This window comes from Scleropages formosus, chromosome 3 (assembly GCF_900964775.1).
Source record: "Scleropages formosus chromosome 3, fSclFor1.1, whole genome shotgun sequence".
Lineage (NCBI taxonomy): Eukaryota > Metazoa > Chordata > Actinopteri > Osteoglossiformes > Osteoglossidae > Scleropages > Scleropages formosus.
The window spans coordinates 31939997-31960054 of record NC_041808.1 but is presented as its reverse complement, the minus strand read 5'-3'; the positions used below and the strand labels follow the sequence as shown (position 1 = coordinate 31960054).

At 42.4% G+C, this 20058-nt stretch overlaps 1 protein-coding gene across 1 annotated transcript in view; it reads left to right on the top strand.

Moving 5' to 3' along the window:
* coro7 (coronin 7) overlaps positions 1 to 20058 on the top strand; it is a 107645-nt gene that overhangs the window by 5552 nt on the left and 82035 nt on the right. The window contains exons 5-8 of the mRNA XM_029250435.1: positions 381 to 451; positions 1468 to 1657; positions 2891 to 2967; positions 8527 to 8577. Of these exons, the coding sequence (XP_029106268.1) occupies positions 381 to 451; positions 1468 to 1657; positions 2891 to 2967; positions 8527 to 8577 (389 nt within the window). The remainder of the gene's footprint in view (positions 1 to 380; positions 452 to 1467; positions 1658 to 2890; positions 2968 to 8526; positions 8578 to 20058) is intronic.

Here is a 20058-nt window from a genome sequence, read left to right as displayed (position 1 = left end):
TTCTCAAGTTTAAGAAGGGTGTCCAGTCATTCCAGATTTCATTCGAATTATCATGCAAATCAAATGTTAATTCTTTATGCAGAATAAAATGAAACACTTCAGTAATCAAAATTGTAACAGGGAACTTCAGGTGTAGACCATAGCATTAAATTTATGTACCATCTCACTATTACCGTACAGTCACCTTGCTGTAGTTGCTTTTCTGTTTCTCACCTACTTTCCAGTGCTAGACCTGATTTTCAGTGGAATCAACTACTTATGTCTTCTTCATTTATTTGGTGATGTAAGAAGTGTGTGCTTACTGAAGTCATACAACTTTTATTTTCCTGTTCATCATTTCTCTTTCTCTCTTTTCTTTTATTTCCTCTCTTGTCTTTCAGACCTGGTGACTGATTTTGACTTCTCTCCATTTGATGACAATGTCTTGGCAACATGTTCAGCTGATGAAACAGTGAGTCTGGGGTTATTTTATCAGGATTCCAATGTCTCAGAATTCATTGTGCTCTGTCTTTGCCTTGACATACTAGTTTGACCTTCAATATGCATTTATTGGATTTCCAGAGTTATCCATAGTGTAGCAACAAGTTCTGTTTTTAAGATAATGGAGAAATGGTCCTTCCAGTTGAACCCACACATGTGCCCTTTTTTGTATCGGTTAGATGATGTCTGTTGCGGTTCATCTCCGGTCCAGCTGACTGGTTATCTTTAGTCATTGTGGTAATGGGTGCAGACCCAACACATCCTGGAGATGCTGTGCTAGCCCACATGGGCATTACATGAGAATGGGAGACCCACAAAATCGCTCTGAGAAATAAAGGAGACTTTATTGTGATAGGTCCATCCATCCATCCATTTTCAATGACTTAGCTAAATGCTGGGTTACAGTGATCCAGAACCCTTCTTGGTAGCATTGAGTGACACTCAGGGCATTTTAGAGTCGCCAATTCATCTGAAAGTTCTTTATGCTCTGGCTTACTTCCACAGTTAATAGAGGAGACCAATATGGTGAGCACATGCAAACATAGACTGAACAGGGATCAGACCTATTCCTGATTGTGCAGTCCAGGAGCGGTGAGGCACCAGTGCTACCTGCTTCACTGCTGTGCCACCCAGTAACAATATATTCATTTGAAAATCTTCAAAAATTATCTTGTGTTGGCAAAATGGCCCAAAGCTCTGAGTCATTATTTTATCAATATTCTGTTAACTTTGCAGTTATTGTAGTTGTCTGCAGTCATATACCATTAACGATACTGTTAACGTGTGCAGTAAAAATTGATTGCTGTCTTGTTAGTGCACAGTGACTCTGATAACTCTCTCCAGTTTTCTCACATTATACATGGTAAGTTATTGTAAGTAGCTTAACATTTTAAGTTGCTTTGAAAAAAGTGTCAGATAAATAAATATCAAACGCCACAGTAAATGTTATGCAGTGAGAGGTGAATAAGCCACGCTTTCTTTCCCCAGATTAAGGTGTGGCGCCTCTGTGAACCAGACCAGGGACAGAATCCAGCTGGGTCGGCAAGCGAGACACTGTCTCCTGGCCAAGGCCGTCTGGAGACCGTGCTCTTCCACCCCTCTTCCTCTGGTTTGCTCGCCGTGGGCTCTGCCTCTACAGCACAGGTGTGGGACACAGGCCGGGATTTGGCCCTTGCAGGTACCACCCACTCGCCTACATGCAAATATGTTCTCTCTCTCACCTTTGTGTGTGTGTATATCATGCTGCCTACAGTCCCAGCATCACTCTCTGAAATATAACAATGTATAGCCACTGCTTTACAGTGACATGAAATGTAGTAATTTACATATATGAAGTAATAATGCTATTTTCCTGTGTTATCCATATACTTTCTGAGTTGCTCCATGGGGCTGTTTATGTTGAAACTAATCTTTGACCTTTGCCAGGTGGATTACTGTTTGCTTTGCCTTCCCTTATAACACTATTAACCCCCTGTAATTATGTGGCTGCATTTCCTCGATTCTTCTTTGTGCTGTATTCAGCTGTATGGCATACGACTGTATACTTATGAAACATCTGTCTGTGCGTGTCTATGTGTTTATTGGCATTTTTTTTTTTTAAATCTGTGTAGCAGATGCCTTTTCTAGGTCTGCTTTGCCCACTTTTCTGTGGCTCCTCAGTAGGCCACTTTGAGGTAATTGACCCTTCTGGGCAGTAGTGGGTCATCATGGGGTCACACCACCTGACTGCTGCAGCTCTCTGCTTCCCCCCGGAGGCCCGCATGACTCCCGCCCCCCCATGTGTTTACACTTTGTATCGCTTTCTCATCTCCCATGCTGTCTTGGTATGTGTGGTCTGTTGCTCATCTCTCTCATGTAGTAGTCATTGTGCTCCTCACCTGTGCTGTTAAACATCAAAATGTGTTCATCTGTCCTCTGAGTACGTGTACTGTTCATCTCCAGTGTGCTCACCTGTGGTTTGCTGTAGTTAATATACGTTCCTTTTTGTTTATCTATACTGTTATTTTTAGCTTATGAACTGTGTTAACTCTACCTGTTCTGTACTCTTTTACTATGTTCACATCTTTGATCTTTACTTTTTGTTCATCTGTCTGTTGCCCTGGCCATTTGTATGTGCTGTTTTCAGAACTTGATTTATGTATACATTGTAAGTAGTAGTGTACCTAGCAGTGTAAGTCACCTTGGTGAATAAGGTGGGTGGGCTGATAACACTACATAGAGTTCATTGGAAGTCACTTTGGAGAAAAGCGTCTGCTAAATAAATAAATGTTTATTCTAGGGTGGGCTCATTGTACAGGTGCATCAATGTCGATCTGCATGTCATCCATGGCAGGCTTGTATTGCCTGTGCTGTTCCTTTCTGTGTTGCACTTCTATCGTTACCTTGGCTCTCTCCCCTGCTCTGTCCTCAGCTCTGGAGCCACATGCAGATCAGCTATACAGTTTCACTTGGAAGCAGGACGGCTCCGTACTGGCCACAACCTGCAAGGTGAGTGCACTGCTAACCATAGCTGTTTGGGGCTTTCACTGTGTCTTATGACCAGTTTCTCAATTAGATGCCAAATGTTGTATTTACAACATATCACCACTAGATGTAGCCATTTTAATGGACAAACAGTAGCAGGGCAATAATAACACAAATTTTGAGTCACGCTGAGTGCGCGGTTCTTTGCTAAGTCCTTTAAGTGCAGAATCTAAATGGTCTCTTGCATTTTAGTCATTTGCCTTTCCTGCAGTGGAAAATGGCCTAACATGTATGTGATGTTTGCAGAGTTGCTACATCTCTTCTGAGCCTGTTCATGTACACTATTCGCTGTCTCACAGCGCCTGGGTGGTGCGAGAGGATATGGGTTCGATCCCCACTCAGTCTGTGTGGAGTTTGCATGTTCTCCCCGTGTCTGCGTGGGTTTCCTCCAGGTGCTCCGGTTTCCTCTCACAATCCAAAGACATATTGTTCAGGTTCACCCATAGTGTGTGAGTGATAGAGAGAGTGTGTTCCACTGATGTATGGGTGAGTGACCCATTGTAAGTAGTGTATCTAGCAATGTAAGTCACCTTGGTGAATAAGGTGTGTGGGCTGATAACACTACATAGAGTTAATTGGAAGTCGCTTTGGAGAAAAATAAACAAACAAATGTAAATGTGTACTGCAACATCTGATTTTTACTACTTATCTGGTCCAGGAAGTAGACATTTGCCACTTCCTAGAGGCAAGACATAATGCAAGGTGATAAATACGAGATACATTCCAGGGCCCTCTTTGCTGTCCTGCTTAGGACATGAGCAGCAATTCGTAAGGAAGTAATAACTGTACTAGAGAGGGGTTTCCTTTGGGCTGTTAATAAGCACCGGAGGGAGGAATGAAGTGTGATGGAATTGTTGTATGAATTGTTTATTAGAAAAACACACAACTGAGTTTTGTCAGAAGGTTTTGTTTTTTATGTCTTTTCCCCTGAGGTTATTGTGCATATTGTTAGACGTTGTATTAATCTTGTGAATTTTTTTTCCTCCCACTGTGGTTCAGTTCAGTTCATATTGATAGCAATGTAGTTCAGGCTTTTTGTATGTCCAGTCAAGGACGAATTTATGTGGGAAGAAGAAAAGGCATCAAGATTTTGAAAAACGCAAGTGTCAGAAGTTTTTTTTTCTTTTTTCCTCCCCCCCTTCCCTGCCATGTAACCTGAGTGTGGATAGTTATATTTATTCATTTAGCTGCTTTTCTCCAAAGCTACTTACAATTATTTAGTAATTTATACAGCTCGATAATTTTACTACAGCAATGTATTTACAGCAGTAGGTGATTCTTGAAGCAGCAACCTTTGGATTCAAAGTCAGCAGCTCTGAATACCTCACTATCAGGTGGCATTGCAGCGCATTTGTGCAGTCACAAATTTGTTCTTCCACATTGTCGTTGTTTTTGTTATTGTTCTAAATATGGTATTTAGCTAATTCTTTTATCCAGCACTTCACATTAGCTGGTTATTTTACTAGTGCAACTAAGGTTAAATACTTTTTCAAGAATACAATAGCAAGGTGCTCATGGGACTTGAATTGTCAGCCTTTGTTATCACTACATCTCCTTAACCACACAAATTTGTGAAAATGAAGGGAATCTTACTATTATAGAGAAACTGCGGCAGTAGACAAAATTGCTTGTTTAAGAGTTAAAACATTTATATAATACAATTATAATTAGGTAGCGGTAGCCCTGACCGTGTGTGCACCCGCACTGACATTGGTTGGTGCTGCCACAACCCATAATGCCTTAGTAAACAGCACTTTGTGCTTCCATGGTGTGGTCTGTGATTATTCTGTATGGCTTGTGTCATTCCTGCTCCTGCTTTCTACTGGCATGGTCAGTCCACTGCTGCCGTGCTCTTCGTCTCTCTAGGTTGTCAACTGCGTTTGCTGCATGACCCAGGCCATGAGTCTTTTATTCTAGTCTCTGTGGCTTGGGCTTCATGTTGAGGACCGTACCCAACAGCAGCAGCCCGAGCGCCCACACCGACTGGACCAAAGCCCAGGTGACTGTGGCTGTGCTCCACCGCCTCATTTGTCTGGGGCTGCCGGCTGAGGTCGGCTTCTAATCCAGGACTGAGCAAGGAAAGCTTTACAATCAGACTAATTCCTTTTTTGTTTCTGTGTGTGTGCGCACCTCTATATTTATGCTTACATGTGCACTTGTGCCTCCATTCCCGGGAAGAAGCAACAGTGACCATGACAAAACAAGGCAGGACAAGAATCTACAGTAGGAGGGAGAATGTGGGGCACAAAAAACCTGGAAACATGACACCTGGCAGTGGTTGACCTGCTGGGGCTCCACACTCTCTTTTTCTGTAATTGAAGCTAATAGCCTTCAGTCTCTTAAATCTGTCTTATTAAGGCAGCGCCAACATGTGTGTTCAGTCGTTTTCATGTTCCCCAGATAGGCAGAATAAAGGAAGGGCAAACTGGGGACGTTCATTGTTGGATCATTGCAAGCATCATTTGGAAATGGGCAACAGATAAAGTTACCCCTCATTTTAACATGGTTACCCAGAATTGCAGACCAGACAGGCACCAGAGAGGGAGAGAAGTTTGGACTCAGGGAGTTTGAGGTTCAAGGCTTGATTAGAATTTAAATATAGACAGGAACAGGGCCATAGAAACGGTAGCCAACTTTGAATGAAACTTTGACCCCCCCATTCCATTATAAACTAATACTCTCCTCTCTGGGGACCAGTGAAGAACTTCTGATGGGTTTGAAAAATTCCAATTCATAACTAAGGAGTAAGCGCTATTTTTTTTGAAACTCACTCTTCTTGTGAAATGTGGCGACTGGATAGCAGACAGTCTCGCTTGATTGGCGGGTGTTGCCAGGGGAGACTGGGAAAAGGAAGCTGGCAGCATGGGGTCTTTAATTAAAAAGCAAGAAGAGCAATCATGGGCTGCTACCCAGCCTGGGTTACTGTACAAAGTGTGTTTGAAGAATTTGTGCCTTCCCTGGCTGAGAAAGCTGCAAAGCAGGTGACCTTTTCATTAAAACAGGGCAAGTTTCATTAACAGCCTGAAAACAAGGCCTTCTATCGGCTGTTGGGATTGAACAGCTGCTCAGTTCATCCGTGTTTGTCTCTGCCTCTGTGTCCCTCTGTGTGTGCTTGAATAAGTGTATTTTTGTGATTGTCACTTTCTATGTGTGTGTTCATCTTTTGTTTCTGTGCCTGTCACTTTGGATGTACTGTTTGTGCATACATCTGTGTATTTATCTGGGTGTGGGTGGGACTTGTGCAGGGGTGGGGGGTGAGGTCTCCTTTGTTTGTGTGTGGTCATACAGGATGCTAAAACTTGGCTGTAGCATAAAGCATCTAGGTCAAGGGGGTCAGCATGGTCTTGTTAGAAAGGTGTCCCTGGGGTGTGGTCTGACCTCACAGACGTGTTTCCTTTCTGTGTATCTGGTTCTTTCAGACCTGTGTATATTAGTGTAGGCTCCTTTGGGGGCTGAACTCTCCAGAAGTGTCCCAGTGTGTGAGCGCTTCCTCCAGGCTTTGACTGGTTCCTCTGGGACAAGACACATGATGATTCATCCACCGGGGCCAGTTTGATCTCGATAAGTGTTGAGCATGTCGTATCCCTAGCTGGTTTTCAATAGCACAGTTCTGGATTCATTTTGGAGAGCTTCAGCCCATCAACACCCCATTTTTCTGCCGACCAGAATGTGCTACTCAAAGATATAATAGTTAGAGAGGTGGACAGAGGCCACTTTAAAGGCCTCCGGTGTCTTGAAAAATTTACTGAAATGTGAGGAGAACCATGGCCTCTTATAAAAGGATTACTTTTGGCATTTTACTTTGATTCTGAAGGGCACATTTTGGCAGCTCCTGTGGCAGTGTGTCTATGAGAGTGTGTAATGGAGATCAATGTCACCCTGTACCCCCAGACTACATCTTTGGGGTGGTAGGGCAGAATAGTGCTGATCACAGCTTGTTTCCATTAGCCTCCATTTCCGTCCAATCAGTGTGCATCCCACTCCTGACTTTCTGTCCTGATTGCTGCCACATGCCAGGGTGTAGAGGTTAAGGGGTCAGTTGCTGGACCCTGATGGGGAGGGGAACTAAAAATGAGCCCCTTTGAATAGCAAGTTCTTCACGTGTGGGTCCTATCAGTATCAATTTTCTGTGTACATGTAAATGTAAATGTGTAACTCTATGTTTGTGACAGTTTCTGGAATTGTGGTAGTGTATTTTCTGTGAAGTTGTCAATGCGCAAGGGAGGAAAAGGCTGACACTGCATGCCACTGTCTTTTCTGTGACCAATGGGCATAAATACATTAAATATTTGCAGGTTTCATCGGGAGAGTAGGAAAAATGGGGGGTATAGATTGTACAATAATGTTAAAATGTGTAATTGTGGGATTTTTGGGCCAGGGGTGTTAGAGCATAAAGAAAATGAACAATGGTAGCTCAACAGTTGTGCCAAAGGTTTAGCCAGTGGGAAGAGCAGAGGTTCACATACACAGCTCGTCACACAGAAGGCTCTTTCACCAGAGTGTGTTAAATTGTTATGGGCTTCTGCTGTTCTACACCTCCAAACCAGAGAATTATAGGAGACTTGTGCCGGGAGGCAAGATGGGAGTTGGGGGAATTGTTTTTCATAGGTCTATAGGAAACATTATGACCCTTATGGTAATCACAGCTCAGACTCACACTCTTTTTTTTTTTTTTAAGTTTCAGAGTAGGGAAAAGAAATCAACTCAGACAAAGGGACCTCTGTTTTATAGGAGGTTTCATAACTAGTGATAAGCTGGTCCTTGATTAGAGTTCTTTTGGTGTGGATTTTAGTCAAACCCAGATCACAGACCATGGATTCCAGATTTACTACATTCTGCCTTTGATAGAAAAAGTTAAGCATTTTAGGTGACGTGCAGTTGTTCATATGTGTATTTCATGAGCTAATCATCCACAGATGTACTTTGGTTTTAGCCTTACTCTGGCCTCTCTGAACTTTGACTTTTTACAGATTTGTGATTCTTGAAAACGGTCTCATAGGTCTTGGTAATTTGTGTGACAGGCATTTTTTTCCGGAGTATTTTGTATGTTTTTGGGATGTGTTACATAAATGTAGTGCTTTTCTCAGACCTCTTTAATGTAAATGGAGCAGCCCGTAGCATAGTGGTTAGAACTGCCTTTGGATCCCAACGTTGTAGGTTCGATTCCCACCTCCAGCTGTAGCACCCGTGAGCAAGGTACTTACCCTAAAATTGTTCCAGTAAAAATTTCTATATAAATGGATAAGTAACTGTAAGTAGCTTAATATTGTAAGTTGCTTTGGAGAAAAGCATTACCTAAATGAATAAGTGTAAATAAAGGAAGTGTGGTACTACACCTGGCACTAGTAGTACGTGCAACATTAGAAGAAGAATGGTTTCGTACACGCATGGAGAACAACTGAGCATTATACATATGCTGTAGATGGAATTTGGCGAAATTAACGATAAATAAAATAATTTTCCTTAGATGTTTACGTTGTAGCCTCTTAATATGTTTCTTTCTTGTCGTTTATTGGCTTTCAGGACAAGAAGCTGCGTATCTTTGACCCCCGAGCCCAGCTGAGCCCTGTCCAAGTAAGTCACCTTTGCCTTGTACAAAATCAGCAGCCACACCTAGACCTGCATTCTTTATGGCCTGACCATATCCAGTCTCAAGTGAACATGAAGATGGTGAAGTCAGTACCAGCAGAGTTAATCCATTAATTTCATCACTAAAAGTGAACGAGCCCAGAGTGTGACCCCACAGTGTGAGTACGTGACCGTGCTTGATGCGGTTCATTGGGACAGACTGATGGAAGCTGAGGGGTTTGGCCACAGGGGGATGGAAATGCTGTGCTTTGCTGTGTGTGCTAACGTCATCCATCAGGGTCTGTCAGGGAGAGGGAAAAGGAGGTGTGGGCCTGGAGAGGGAGTCTACACCCAGTATAGAAGGGGTATGAGAAGAGGTTGCATGCAATGAGGGAGGTGTTAAGAGGCTGTTATAGTGCCCAGCTCACCTTTTCCCCAGGGAACCTCCATGGTGAAACTGTCTGTGTCTTTTCCTGGGAGGAATTAGGCTCTCTAGTCTTGAGAACTGCCATGATATGGGCTCCTGTGTGTGTGTGTGTGTGTGTGTGTGTGTGTGTGTGTGTGTGTGTGTATGGACAGCTTGATAAAGGGGCACAGTTTTCAGCCACCGTCCCTCTTTCATCAAGTTGGCTTTTGAGCAATCAGTCCTCAGACCCTTTTCCCTGTCCATTACCTGTGAAAACCATACACCTCAAAATGAGCTGAACCCCAAAACCAAGCGGTTGGCACTACATTGCCCTTCCATGCAGCCACCCTCTCTCCATGTACCTTGTTTGCTTAGTTTGCAGGAATACACAATGCAGAGGGAGTTGATACAGGCACTCCTGCTCCAACTCCCAGGGTGGGATAGTGCCAGTTGAGGCAGCCCTTCACAGGCCTCTCCATCTCAGCTAGCAGTTACAATGACTTAAAGGAGGAAAACTGGATGAGCTCGCTGCTTTCAACATGTGTTATCATTTTCAGCATCTGACGTCAGCGAACTCCTTGACAGCTTTATGAACTTGGCTTCTTTTTCTGCTTTTCTGCAATAATGCATAAATCCAGATATAAACAATGAAGGTAGTAACAGATTAAATGTGTGTAACCGTTGTACCACTTCAGTAATTCACGTAGAACTTTCTGTGAACTGAACGCATTACTTTGGTATCTGTGTGATGTCCATGGCCACAGCAGCCTGCGAGGACGACAGCTGTGTAGAGACAGGTTTACGTCCATGAAGAAAGTATACTGCACAGTTATATTGTTGAACAGTGTGAGAGACTTCAACAATAGTGATGTGATTTTTAACTCACCCTTTTTTTTTTGTACTGCATAGTTCTTCAGGAGATGTGGAATTTACATTTTGAAGTTTTCCTTGTGCAAGCATTTATTTTGCCCCTAACGAATTTGTGTCCTTTAATACTGTCGGTAATACTGAGGTCCAGGAGAACCACAAATGAGAAAAGGTTTATTTTAGAAACAAGCCACAAATGATCTGAAGAAATAAGATCAAGAAAAAGGAAGAAAGACAGATGGGCTAAAATTCAGTTAGGGCAGTAATAGCCCCCTGCAATGCCTTTAGCTCTTTTTGATGTAATCCATGGGAGTGTGTGGTGAAATGTGCCAAAGTGGAGCTAGTGGAGAGGCAAGCCCAGGTGCAGCAGTGTGCTGAGTTCCAGATCTCTGTGGTTAATCTCTGACAGCAACTTGGTGCTCTGGAAGGAGCCACACATTCCTTCCTGGCCCCACTGTCCTTTTTGGATGTCTCACTGTCATTTTCTTCCATGTGCTCTCTTTCCATTTCTCTTTCTCGGTATTAGAGGTTGGAGAGAAGTATACGCTTTCATCCAAATTAATATGCTCCATGCCAGGAAAGAAAATAAAGTTTTGACTCTGCACTTTATTTCCTTCTCTTCCCAACTGCATGAAATTCAAGTGTTAGGTTTATGGTACTTCAGTGACATCTACTTCTCATTGAGCATCTGTGGTTTGCAAGGATACTGATTAACTAGAAAAATTCAACTTTAACAGGAATACGAAATGAATTCATTTTTCTATTTCAACTTTTGTTCCTTCTTACAGTTCTGTAGGTCAAATGTTTTCATCTATAATATCACTTAGAAATTTTTGGAAATGTTTGCCCCCTTATTAAATATATTTTAAATCTTTCCGAATGTTGTTTATTATACAAAACTGGACTTCAGTTGCACAAGTAAAGATGTGATGGGGGAAAACTTTAGAAGACTGCCACAATCACAAAATGCTGAGTTTGTGTGCAAACATTCAGTTTTCAGTGGAGGATTGGATTACGAGTGTTCACTGAGATTGTTTCCAGTCACCATTTATTGAACCCTTGAAGAATATCCAGCTTGTTTAGGATTGTGTTCACTTTGTTTGTTTTTCCCATTAATGTAATTGCTTCAGTTAGTAACTGGGAGAAACGGCTGGTAATGATGTCACTGAAACAGGAGGGCATAGAGCATGCTTGTCGGTTTTAGTGTGGAGTTCAGACGTCCGAGTTTACATTACTTTCCAAAAACTTGGCAGATATGGATAGTGAACTCCTGTTTTTCGTTATTTTGCACTTTAGCACGTTTTTGACTAAAATTACTTATTTTCACAGAGGTAGATATTTTACAGGAGCAGTTCATCTTAATTATTCTTCTCAATGGTACGGGAATGGGACCCTGCTAGCATTATGTGTGAACACATGGTTTGTGTGTGGCGCTCAGCATAAAAATGTAGGCATTTTTTTGATCATTTCGCATATAAGCTTTTTGAGGGATTTTTCACCTGCCTTCCTCTGTTTACCTTGTTTTTTTAGGCTAGCTTTTTATTGTCAGTGAATCACCTGATCCCCCACACACTCTCGTTTTTCTCTCCCAGCTGTGTTCACCAGGTCTAGACTCGCAGTTCCAGTTAGGCAAAAAAGGCAAGATGTGATGAGTGTTATTTCAGCAGGGGAAGGGGTCTAATGCTGGTGTGTTTGTGTATGTGTGTTTGAGCGTATGTGTGTATGTGTTTTAAATTACAGAGTTGAAAATACTCCTCATAGTTTGGGGCTGGTGCTGGCAGCAGAGATGGAGAAATGTGGTCTCTGACAGGAAAGGGAATATTTTCTCGAAACAGGGCCCAGATTTCTCTATTTCTCCTGCTCTCTGTCCGCTGCTTTTTGTGAAACAGGAGAGGCTTTGGACTGAAGCTGGAGATAGAGGTCAGGATGGAATTAAAAACACACTGAGCCATAGCTCAAGGCTGACTACCTCGTACTCCAGTTCGACCTAGCAGTACATCTTTATCTTTGGCCTGATCGTTTACTTTGGGACCCATGTAGGCTCAAAAGTAACTGCCTGCAGAATGGAGACATTATATACACAGAATGGATGAAATAGGTTTTTTGGGGTAAGGTAGGAAAGGCAGAATTGTCAGTCACAGTCAAATAATGTAAAGTTAATAAATTGCTACATCAGTAAAATTTCATTTGGAATTTTAATTGATGGCCCTGACACATGATGATGATATCAGACATTAAGATGTGGCCATTTGCTTTTCAACCTTTGTTCAGTATCTCAGGTGGCTTTCATCCATCTGTGTTTCCAAAGCCTGGTAAAATCAATTGTTTCCCCTTCCTTCTGCCTCAAAAGGGGAGGTATAGACACGCAAATACATGGAGACACTCTTCCACAAAAACACACAGAAAAGTTTGTGTCTTTTCATACAGCTGAGCCGCTTTCATGTACCGTTTCTGTAAAAGCACCTTCAACAGCTCGCCTTAGAGCACGCTGCTCCAGGACTCTTAAAGGCGCACAATAACAACACGCCTACCAGTCTGCGGGAAGCGGCAGAGGGAGAAAGTGGCTGTGCTGCACTCCAGCTGGATGCCATTCTTCTTGCCGAGCAAACTTTTTCACAGTGCTCAGCATTTCTGCATTCTTGCAGTGTGGATTTCAGGGTCTTGTGGAGGTCACCCATGGGTTGAGTGGGGATGAGCTTGCAGAGTCCCTGAAAGAGAGTGTCGTTAGAACCCAAAACAGGTGGACAGGTTTTAGTAATTTAGGGCATCTCTACTGTACTTCTTTCTTTAAATATAAAACCTTTTCTGCTCTTTGAACAAATTTTATCAACCATAGAACCAGTTTTGATATTCCTTTAGAATAATAAGTGTTTTGAGATGGGGAATATCTAATGCTAAGATAATGAATAACAAATGTAAACACTGGAAACGAGTGGAAAAAGGCAATAAAAGAGGTAACCCGCTGCTAAGCCAGCCCTTACGTGAATCCAGGGTGAAGCATTTTTAACGACAATCCCGGGAGCAAGTTTTGCTTTTAAACAGTAATTTGTAACACGCCAATTATGTTTTTGTCTGGACCAGTGCCACCAACTTCCCCATCTGTGGGGAGACTTTGATGGTTTTGTTGTTACTATGGCAACCCTCTCTGCCATACCTCCTAAAGTCTTCCAGTCCTGTTGTGGGGCTTGTGTACAGAAGCACCCTCATTTTAACAAACAGGAGTCCCATGCACTTCTGTTACCTTACCTCCACTTTACTGCAGCCTTCTGCCTCGGCTTATTTATGCAGCTCTAGATAGCGCTATTAGATCAGATAACAGTGACTGGACGAAGTGTACTTTGAGGCAGATACGTAAAGTTGTTTAAACATTTGTTTGGTGCGTAGTCATTGTGAGTGCTCTGATTAGGCCCTGGGATCTGAATGCTGTCTTTGTGTTTATTGCAATAATGTAATTGTAAGGAGTCCTAGTCAACAGTGCACATATTTTTAAAATGTGATTACACTCTAACAACAAACATAAGCATTGAAATCGGTACCAGGAACTGATGTTTGAAATCCATCAACTAACAGTAGGTCTTGTGTAGTCCAAGGAAAGGACTGCACTGCTCAAAATGCTGGATTCTTAAGAATATTATTTTTTATGATCTTAGTACAAGTGTTTTTATGCTCTTCTATGTTTTGTGATCTTCTGTTGATATTTCTTGTTTTTATTTATCTAGAATGCAAAAGCTGCAGGAAACTGTCACACCATAAAACTTTTATCATAAATATGAATTTTAGACATTTGTATAAATTTTGGTTTTGATGTTAAATGACCATAATTGACATAAGAGATACGAGGAACCAGCAGCCACTTAAAAAAGGCCAAGCAACCTAGAGAGGAATGGCGTTCCCAGACCACCTCAGGCTTGTAGCGTTTTTATGCATTTATGACCGCTTCCTGAACTTGCAGTTGAGCAGAGTTAAGTCTCTCCTCTGAAGAATGGAAAAATACTTTTAAACATATATATTTTGTCTTCCTTTACTGCAATGTTGGAGTGACTGGAAGCACTCCAGTCTGTATGTTGAAAAGGAGACCTGTGCCTGCAACCCTCTACTCATTCCTCACACTACGACTCTGCTAATGTGACCCAGATGGCTGCACCTCACCTTCTCTGTGCCCTCTCTGTCCAAAGATCCCTGAAGAACACATCACTTTCTGTTTTTCCACAGCTCACCCATGGAGAGGTTTAAACTTTAGGCTGGTCTGCAAGAGGTAATTCTTACCACTTTGGATTTGACCCACATTCTGTCCACCCTGGGGTTCCGGTGTTCAGTCTGAGCTTGTCTTTTTTTTTTTGCACTGAGTACAGTCCATCCTTTCATTTCTATGGAACTCACACATGGTGACCCATGAGGAAAGTATACCCTTAAGTGGCAGATATTAGAGGGAAAGGAACTGTATTAACATATGAGTCTCTCTCGGGTTCCAGAATAAACACGTTCCTCCATTCACCTTCTACTCTGTCAGCTCCTCTCAACCCCAGGTTGACAAGATTTATTAAGTTTGGTCTCCCACACATCAGGCAAATGTCAGGGCTGAGGAATGCCATGGGCTTCTTTGCAGAACTTTGAAGAAGCAGCGTGACACAAGCTGAGCTGGTGTACACATCTAGATGAGCCTCTGGAAGAAGAGTTACAGTGCTTGATCATAACCTGCTCATAGTTACTCTAGCTACATGGTGTGTCCCTCTGTGTTGGGAGGCCATGGTTAATGATGAGCTGATGTGACGTTAAGTTCAGTTGTGGAGTGGTTCTAAGTGTGGCTCAAGAGTGAAATTGTATAGCTAACCAGGTTGTGGTTGTAGGGTGTTGGAGGTTACAGTTAAGGTGTGTGTGCTACCCGATGAAGATGGAGGATCCCCATACATGTGTGTATTATTGTGTATTATTTAAGATCAGCAGGCTCATTAGCTCAGCACTCATCTAGAGACCTTTTATTACCAGCTAATTAAGTGTGCAAACAGGTCAGATACCTGGAGCCACAATGATGGTAGGACGGGTAAACTTGTAATGTTGCACTGAGTAGTAAGCCAATAGTTGTTATTCACCCGTGTCTCCTCTAGCCTGAGAGCATGCTGGGTCATGAAAAGCACTGGATACATAGTGGAGTAGGCTGGTGCCAATAGTTTTATTGGAAAGTTGTTTTAAACATCTTCTGGAATGTAAAACAATTAAAATACAAGAGCACTGTATTTCAGAGAATGTCCATGTGCATGTCCATCTCTGACTATATGCAGGCATGACAAAATTGTTTTATGTTGTAGGGTGAAGTGCTGCTTCTTGAGCTTAATGTGTTCATTGTAAACATCCTCGACACTGGTTACAGCCCTTCAAATCACAAATGTCTTGAGGGAGAGCCAAAATGGTGTTTGTAATAGCCTTAATTTTCTCTTTTGTGTGAGAGGCTGTGAATTGATTTCCTCTAGAAGTGACCAGGAAAATGGCCATACACAGAACGCATAAATCGTATTCATAGTAGTAAGAATGGCCAATAAATATTTGCAGGGGGAAATGCATTAGGTGTGTGTATGTCATTCAGTTAAAGCAACTCTTGGATCAAGCTAAATCTACACGCTCAGGACCCTACTTAGCTGTAAGGGAAGAACACACTGGCCTCGTTCTGCTGACCACCCCCTGATGCTTTTTCAATGAAGTGTGTTTGTGTTCATTTGTTCCTGTTCACATCGGTTGGTCTAATAACAGCCCTGACAAGCTGACCTGCACAGCACTGTTTGCTCTTCCCCAATCCTACTCCATAAACCACACTGTGGCCAACCCGCCCCACCACACCAAACTGCTTTGTGACTGTCCTGCTTCTGCAGTTCTGTGTGCAAACCCAGCATCCGCATGTGCGGACTCAGATCTCCTTCGCCATTATTATTTCAGTGACATTATTTGTGTGTGGTTTTTTTTTTTTTTTTAATTTCCTTCCCCCCCTTTCAGTGCTGCTATATGGGTAACGTTACGCTGCAGACGTCGCTTGCCACATACTGTGGTCTGTAGTCAGGGCACCCAGGCCTTTCCACAAAATAATATAGGAACATTTCAGCCAGAAAAAAAGGTTGCTGTCATATATGTATTTATGGTAAATGTAGGGTTTGTGAAATCAGATTTTGAGAGGGCAGCAGCCATTTACCAGATGATGGGTGCCAAAGTGGACTCAGGCCTGCTTATCTTCCTGGGTACTAAAGGATTGTTTTATTCAATGTGGAGATGAGCCAGCAAAGTCAGCATCCATTCAGTACAAAGCAGAGATGAATGCATAGCTCACAACAAATACAGTTAAAGACCAGCAGATGTTGAGTTATTTGTATGAGAGCTTCTCATGGTCTTTGTCACAATGTCAGAGAGGCTGTGTACATTAAAGTCATTTGACATAATAACCTTTGTTTTGGGGTTGCTTCTATTTAATGTGGCCATTTGAATGGGGATTTTGATCCTAACTGTCTGTATTTTTGTGGTATCGGAGGACTGTGAAAACATTTGTCTGTCAGAGGTACTCTTTTAAATGTGTGCTTGTGTGTGTTTCTAAGAGAGTGGGAGTGTGAATAAGTGTGTGCGAACATGCATGCACTTGACTGAACCATCCAGGTTTTATCACTCACCTCTTATGGGAAGTTCTCCTTTGAGGATGTAGCTCCTTTTCTTGTGATTATTGGGGAATTAAAGCCAGCTAAGCATGGCTCTTCTAATTATGAGACAGTTATAAGTGACATAAGTTGTTACCATCCTTTAACAGAGTGCTTGCATTGAACTTCTTGAGTGTAGCTGGAGGTAGACAACCATTAGTGCAACTCAGTTTGGTATTACAGCCTCTTCCTAATTTTTCTTTTTTCTCCTTCCTTATTTCAACCAGTCATTTCTTGTTGTTATTTCTATTGTTTCAAGGGCGTAAATATTCTAAATTCCAGTCAATGCATATATCGCCTTATGTGTTTCCAGTTAGGTTTCTTCACATTGTGGAATTATATAGGCTTGCTTTTGGTTACCTTCCTTGGAAGTCTTATTCTCTGATGCATGTATTGGTAATAACAGGAGCAGCAGGTAGAACAGTGGTAAGAAGCATTGTCTTCCACTCGAAGTATGTGAATTCAAATCTCCATTCATATTGTAGTTGCCTTGATCAAGGTTCCTAAGCTGAACTGATACAGTAAGGATTTCCTCCTTTGTAAATGTGTGAATAATAAGTAACTATGATAATAGTTGTAAGTAGCTATAATATTTGTAATGACAGTATAGTGGCATAGCGAATAGTGCACCTAAATGGGGCCAACACAGTGGGACAGCAAGAAGCACTGCTGTCTTACAGCGCCTGGGTGGTGCAAGAGGACATGGGCAAAAAAAATAGCCAGCTTTACTATAAAATTAAGAATTTCTTGACGGTATTTAGAAGTCATATTTCGCATCACATTACAATAATCAACTAATAAGTTCACGCAAATAATATTGAAAGATGTGTTGTACCACTATGACAAAACATTTGCTACTGCACTACTGTGGAGCCAGCCTGCCAAAGTTTTGGAACATAAGACTCAAACATACTAAAGCAGGCTAGAGCAATGCCATTTACTGCCTCATATGTCAGGAGTAAGGTTTTATAATCTACTCTAAACTTAACTGGAAGCCAATACTTCATTGTGCCCTCTACCTAGAGGTCCCGTTTTCCCCTTTGCAGTCTCAGTATTTATGCATGTCACGTGACTGCTGTTTCCTTGGATTGAGGGAGTGACCGCAGCGTCCCTGAGGGAGAGAAGCCATTCAGTATGATGCCAAAATAATTACAGGCTCTCTTCCCAGTTTAATGTTTTATTTGACTTCACACTGGCATTAAGCTGATTTTCAGGCTTTGACACACATTACAGTGTAGCACAACTGTTTTTGTTTCCTCCTGATCTCAGCAGAAGCATCTAGAGAAGACACAAAGTATCCGCAAGCACTGTGATAACTAACCCATGGGATTTCTCCTGTGAAATTGTCCTAGTGCCACCGTCTATACTTGATCCATGCAATGACATGCACATCCTTTTGTTTTAGTCTCATCTTAGCCAGAGCCTTTATGCAGAGTGTGTGAACAACAATCCACAATAAGAAAATGCTAAATATAAATGTAAAACTGATTTTCTTTTCCTAAGCCAACCTGATTAGTAGGGAATTTTGCAGCCTGTGTTGTTGTCAGGACTGCCGGTGCTTTTTACACCCAGGTGATTTCCTCAGCAAGTCGTACATCCTGTGTCAGGTTCCATTCCCTTCGTGGAACACCTAATAAGGACATTGGGGCCCAATACTCCAGGCCTATTTTGTGCTGTTTGGCACACATTGAGGTGTCATAAGGCTCATGCCCCAGAAAATGTGTTACAGTGATCCGATGGCCATAAAAGGGTGAGACCTGAAAGGAGCAAATCACTTCTTTATGGGCTGGTGTATTTGTATCTGTCTTTGTGTGCGCATGTCTATGTTTACTTTCACACATACAGTGGCAAACCTGCCCTGTCAAGAGGGCCTATCAAGGTTATTTCTGAACCTGCTGCCTCAGCTTTGCAAAAGGCTGGGTTAGTAGGCTCCAGTAGCTCAGAGGTGATGCAGATGTCAGGTGCCGGTTTAATGAGATTTTCCAGTAGTTTTTGCTATATTCTAATAGGGCAAAAAACAAAACAAGTAAGAAATCCCCATTTTAACTTACTACCCGCAGAACTTTTTAAAATCATCGAAAACAGTGAAGCTGAATGTTGCCAGCGTTCCTTCAATGCACAGATGATTTGTGTATATAAAATACTTAATGAGCACTGGGAAGGATGGGAAAGAAAGCGGATGGGGAGAGAGCTCCCCTGCCAGCGCCTGAAAGGCAACACCGGTGAGAAAGCGCCGGGCATAGGGCTGTGAGCGGCAGGGCCGGCGTCGGAGTCTGTACAGGCTACATCCCCCCATGTATTTTTAGCATCCCCGGATGAGGCTGTCCTGTCAGGGTAAAGACTTGAAACCCCCATCCCCCACACTCCTTTGTCGCCTGTGCTCCTCTTCCAACGGGAGATGAAAGCAAAGGAGCACTAAGCAGCGTACCTGTTCTTAGAGGGGGTCCCTTTCACCATACCTGTTCCTTGCTCTTGCTGTCATTCCTCCTCTGGCTCTTCTGCTGGCCACTGATGAGACAAACTTGGCCTTCCCCATGACTAATCACTTTCCTGTTGCTGAAATTGGAGAATTAGCATCTCCATGCTGTGTGCCCTGGGGGTAATTGACCTTAAGGAAATGCTTGACCAAAGATGAGTCTCTCTGGGAGATTCAGACAGCAGAACATGGTACATGAAAAAGTGGAACACAGGCTATTGGGAGGAAAGCAAATTACAGCAACCATAGGGGTATTTGTGAGCGCATGTACTGGTCTAAGTAATTTAGTTTGGACATCACAGTTGTTATTTAGGCTTTAGGTCCCTGAATCTTCAGTTTGAACCATGTCCGAGCACATAGTTGAACTCTGAATTAGCCAGTTGTTTACTTCTCCTGAAAGTCTTCTAAAATCATCTAAAATTTTCTGAAATATTCGGCTTCTCTGATCATTGTGCAATTACTCTTATCTAAGACCCTTTTTGTTTTTATGTTTTTACCCCATTATGGTAAGTCAGGCCCTCAGCAGTAAACTTGTCTCTGAGTCTAAAGCTGAATAAGCCTTTACAGTGATTAGTAATAATAAAACTGTTTTGTGAAATTTTTAATGGGATGCAATAAATTGTATCTGCTGTTCTTCTAAGCCAGCAAGGAAAGTGTTTGCTTGTGTGCTGAGAGCTGATTCTTATTGATAATGTGCAAATGTCAGGTGCTTTTGTGTTTATCCATTTATGGCTGCTCAGTGGGCTGGGGCAGGTGGTTGAGGAAGACCTAAAGATTCATACAGGGTGGTGGGTGTCCAGGCAAAGGATAGTCCTGTCCTCCTCTTTCCTTTTGGCCCCAAACTTCCACCCTGCTCCTTTGTGTTTCTGCTTCTCCTTTTGCCTGTGTTGCCAGTTTTTTTTCCCAGGAACATCGTGGGAAGATTCCCTGTGAAAAAACAACAAAACATCTCTGGATAACCCATTTATGTTTGCTATATTTATCACAGACTTGTGTGAACTGGAACTATATCTCCCTTTCCCCATCAAAATCTTTAGCCCACGTTACTGTTCTTCTGTTTCAGATCA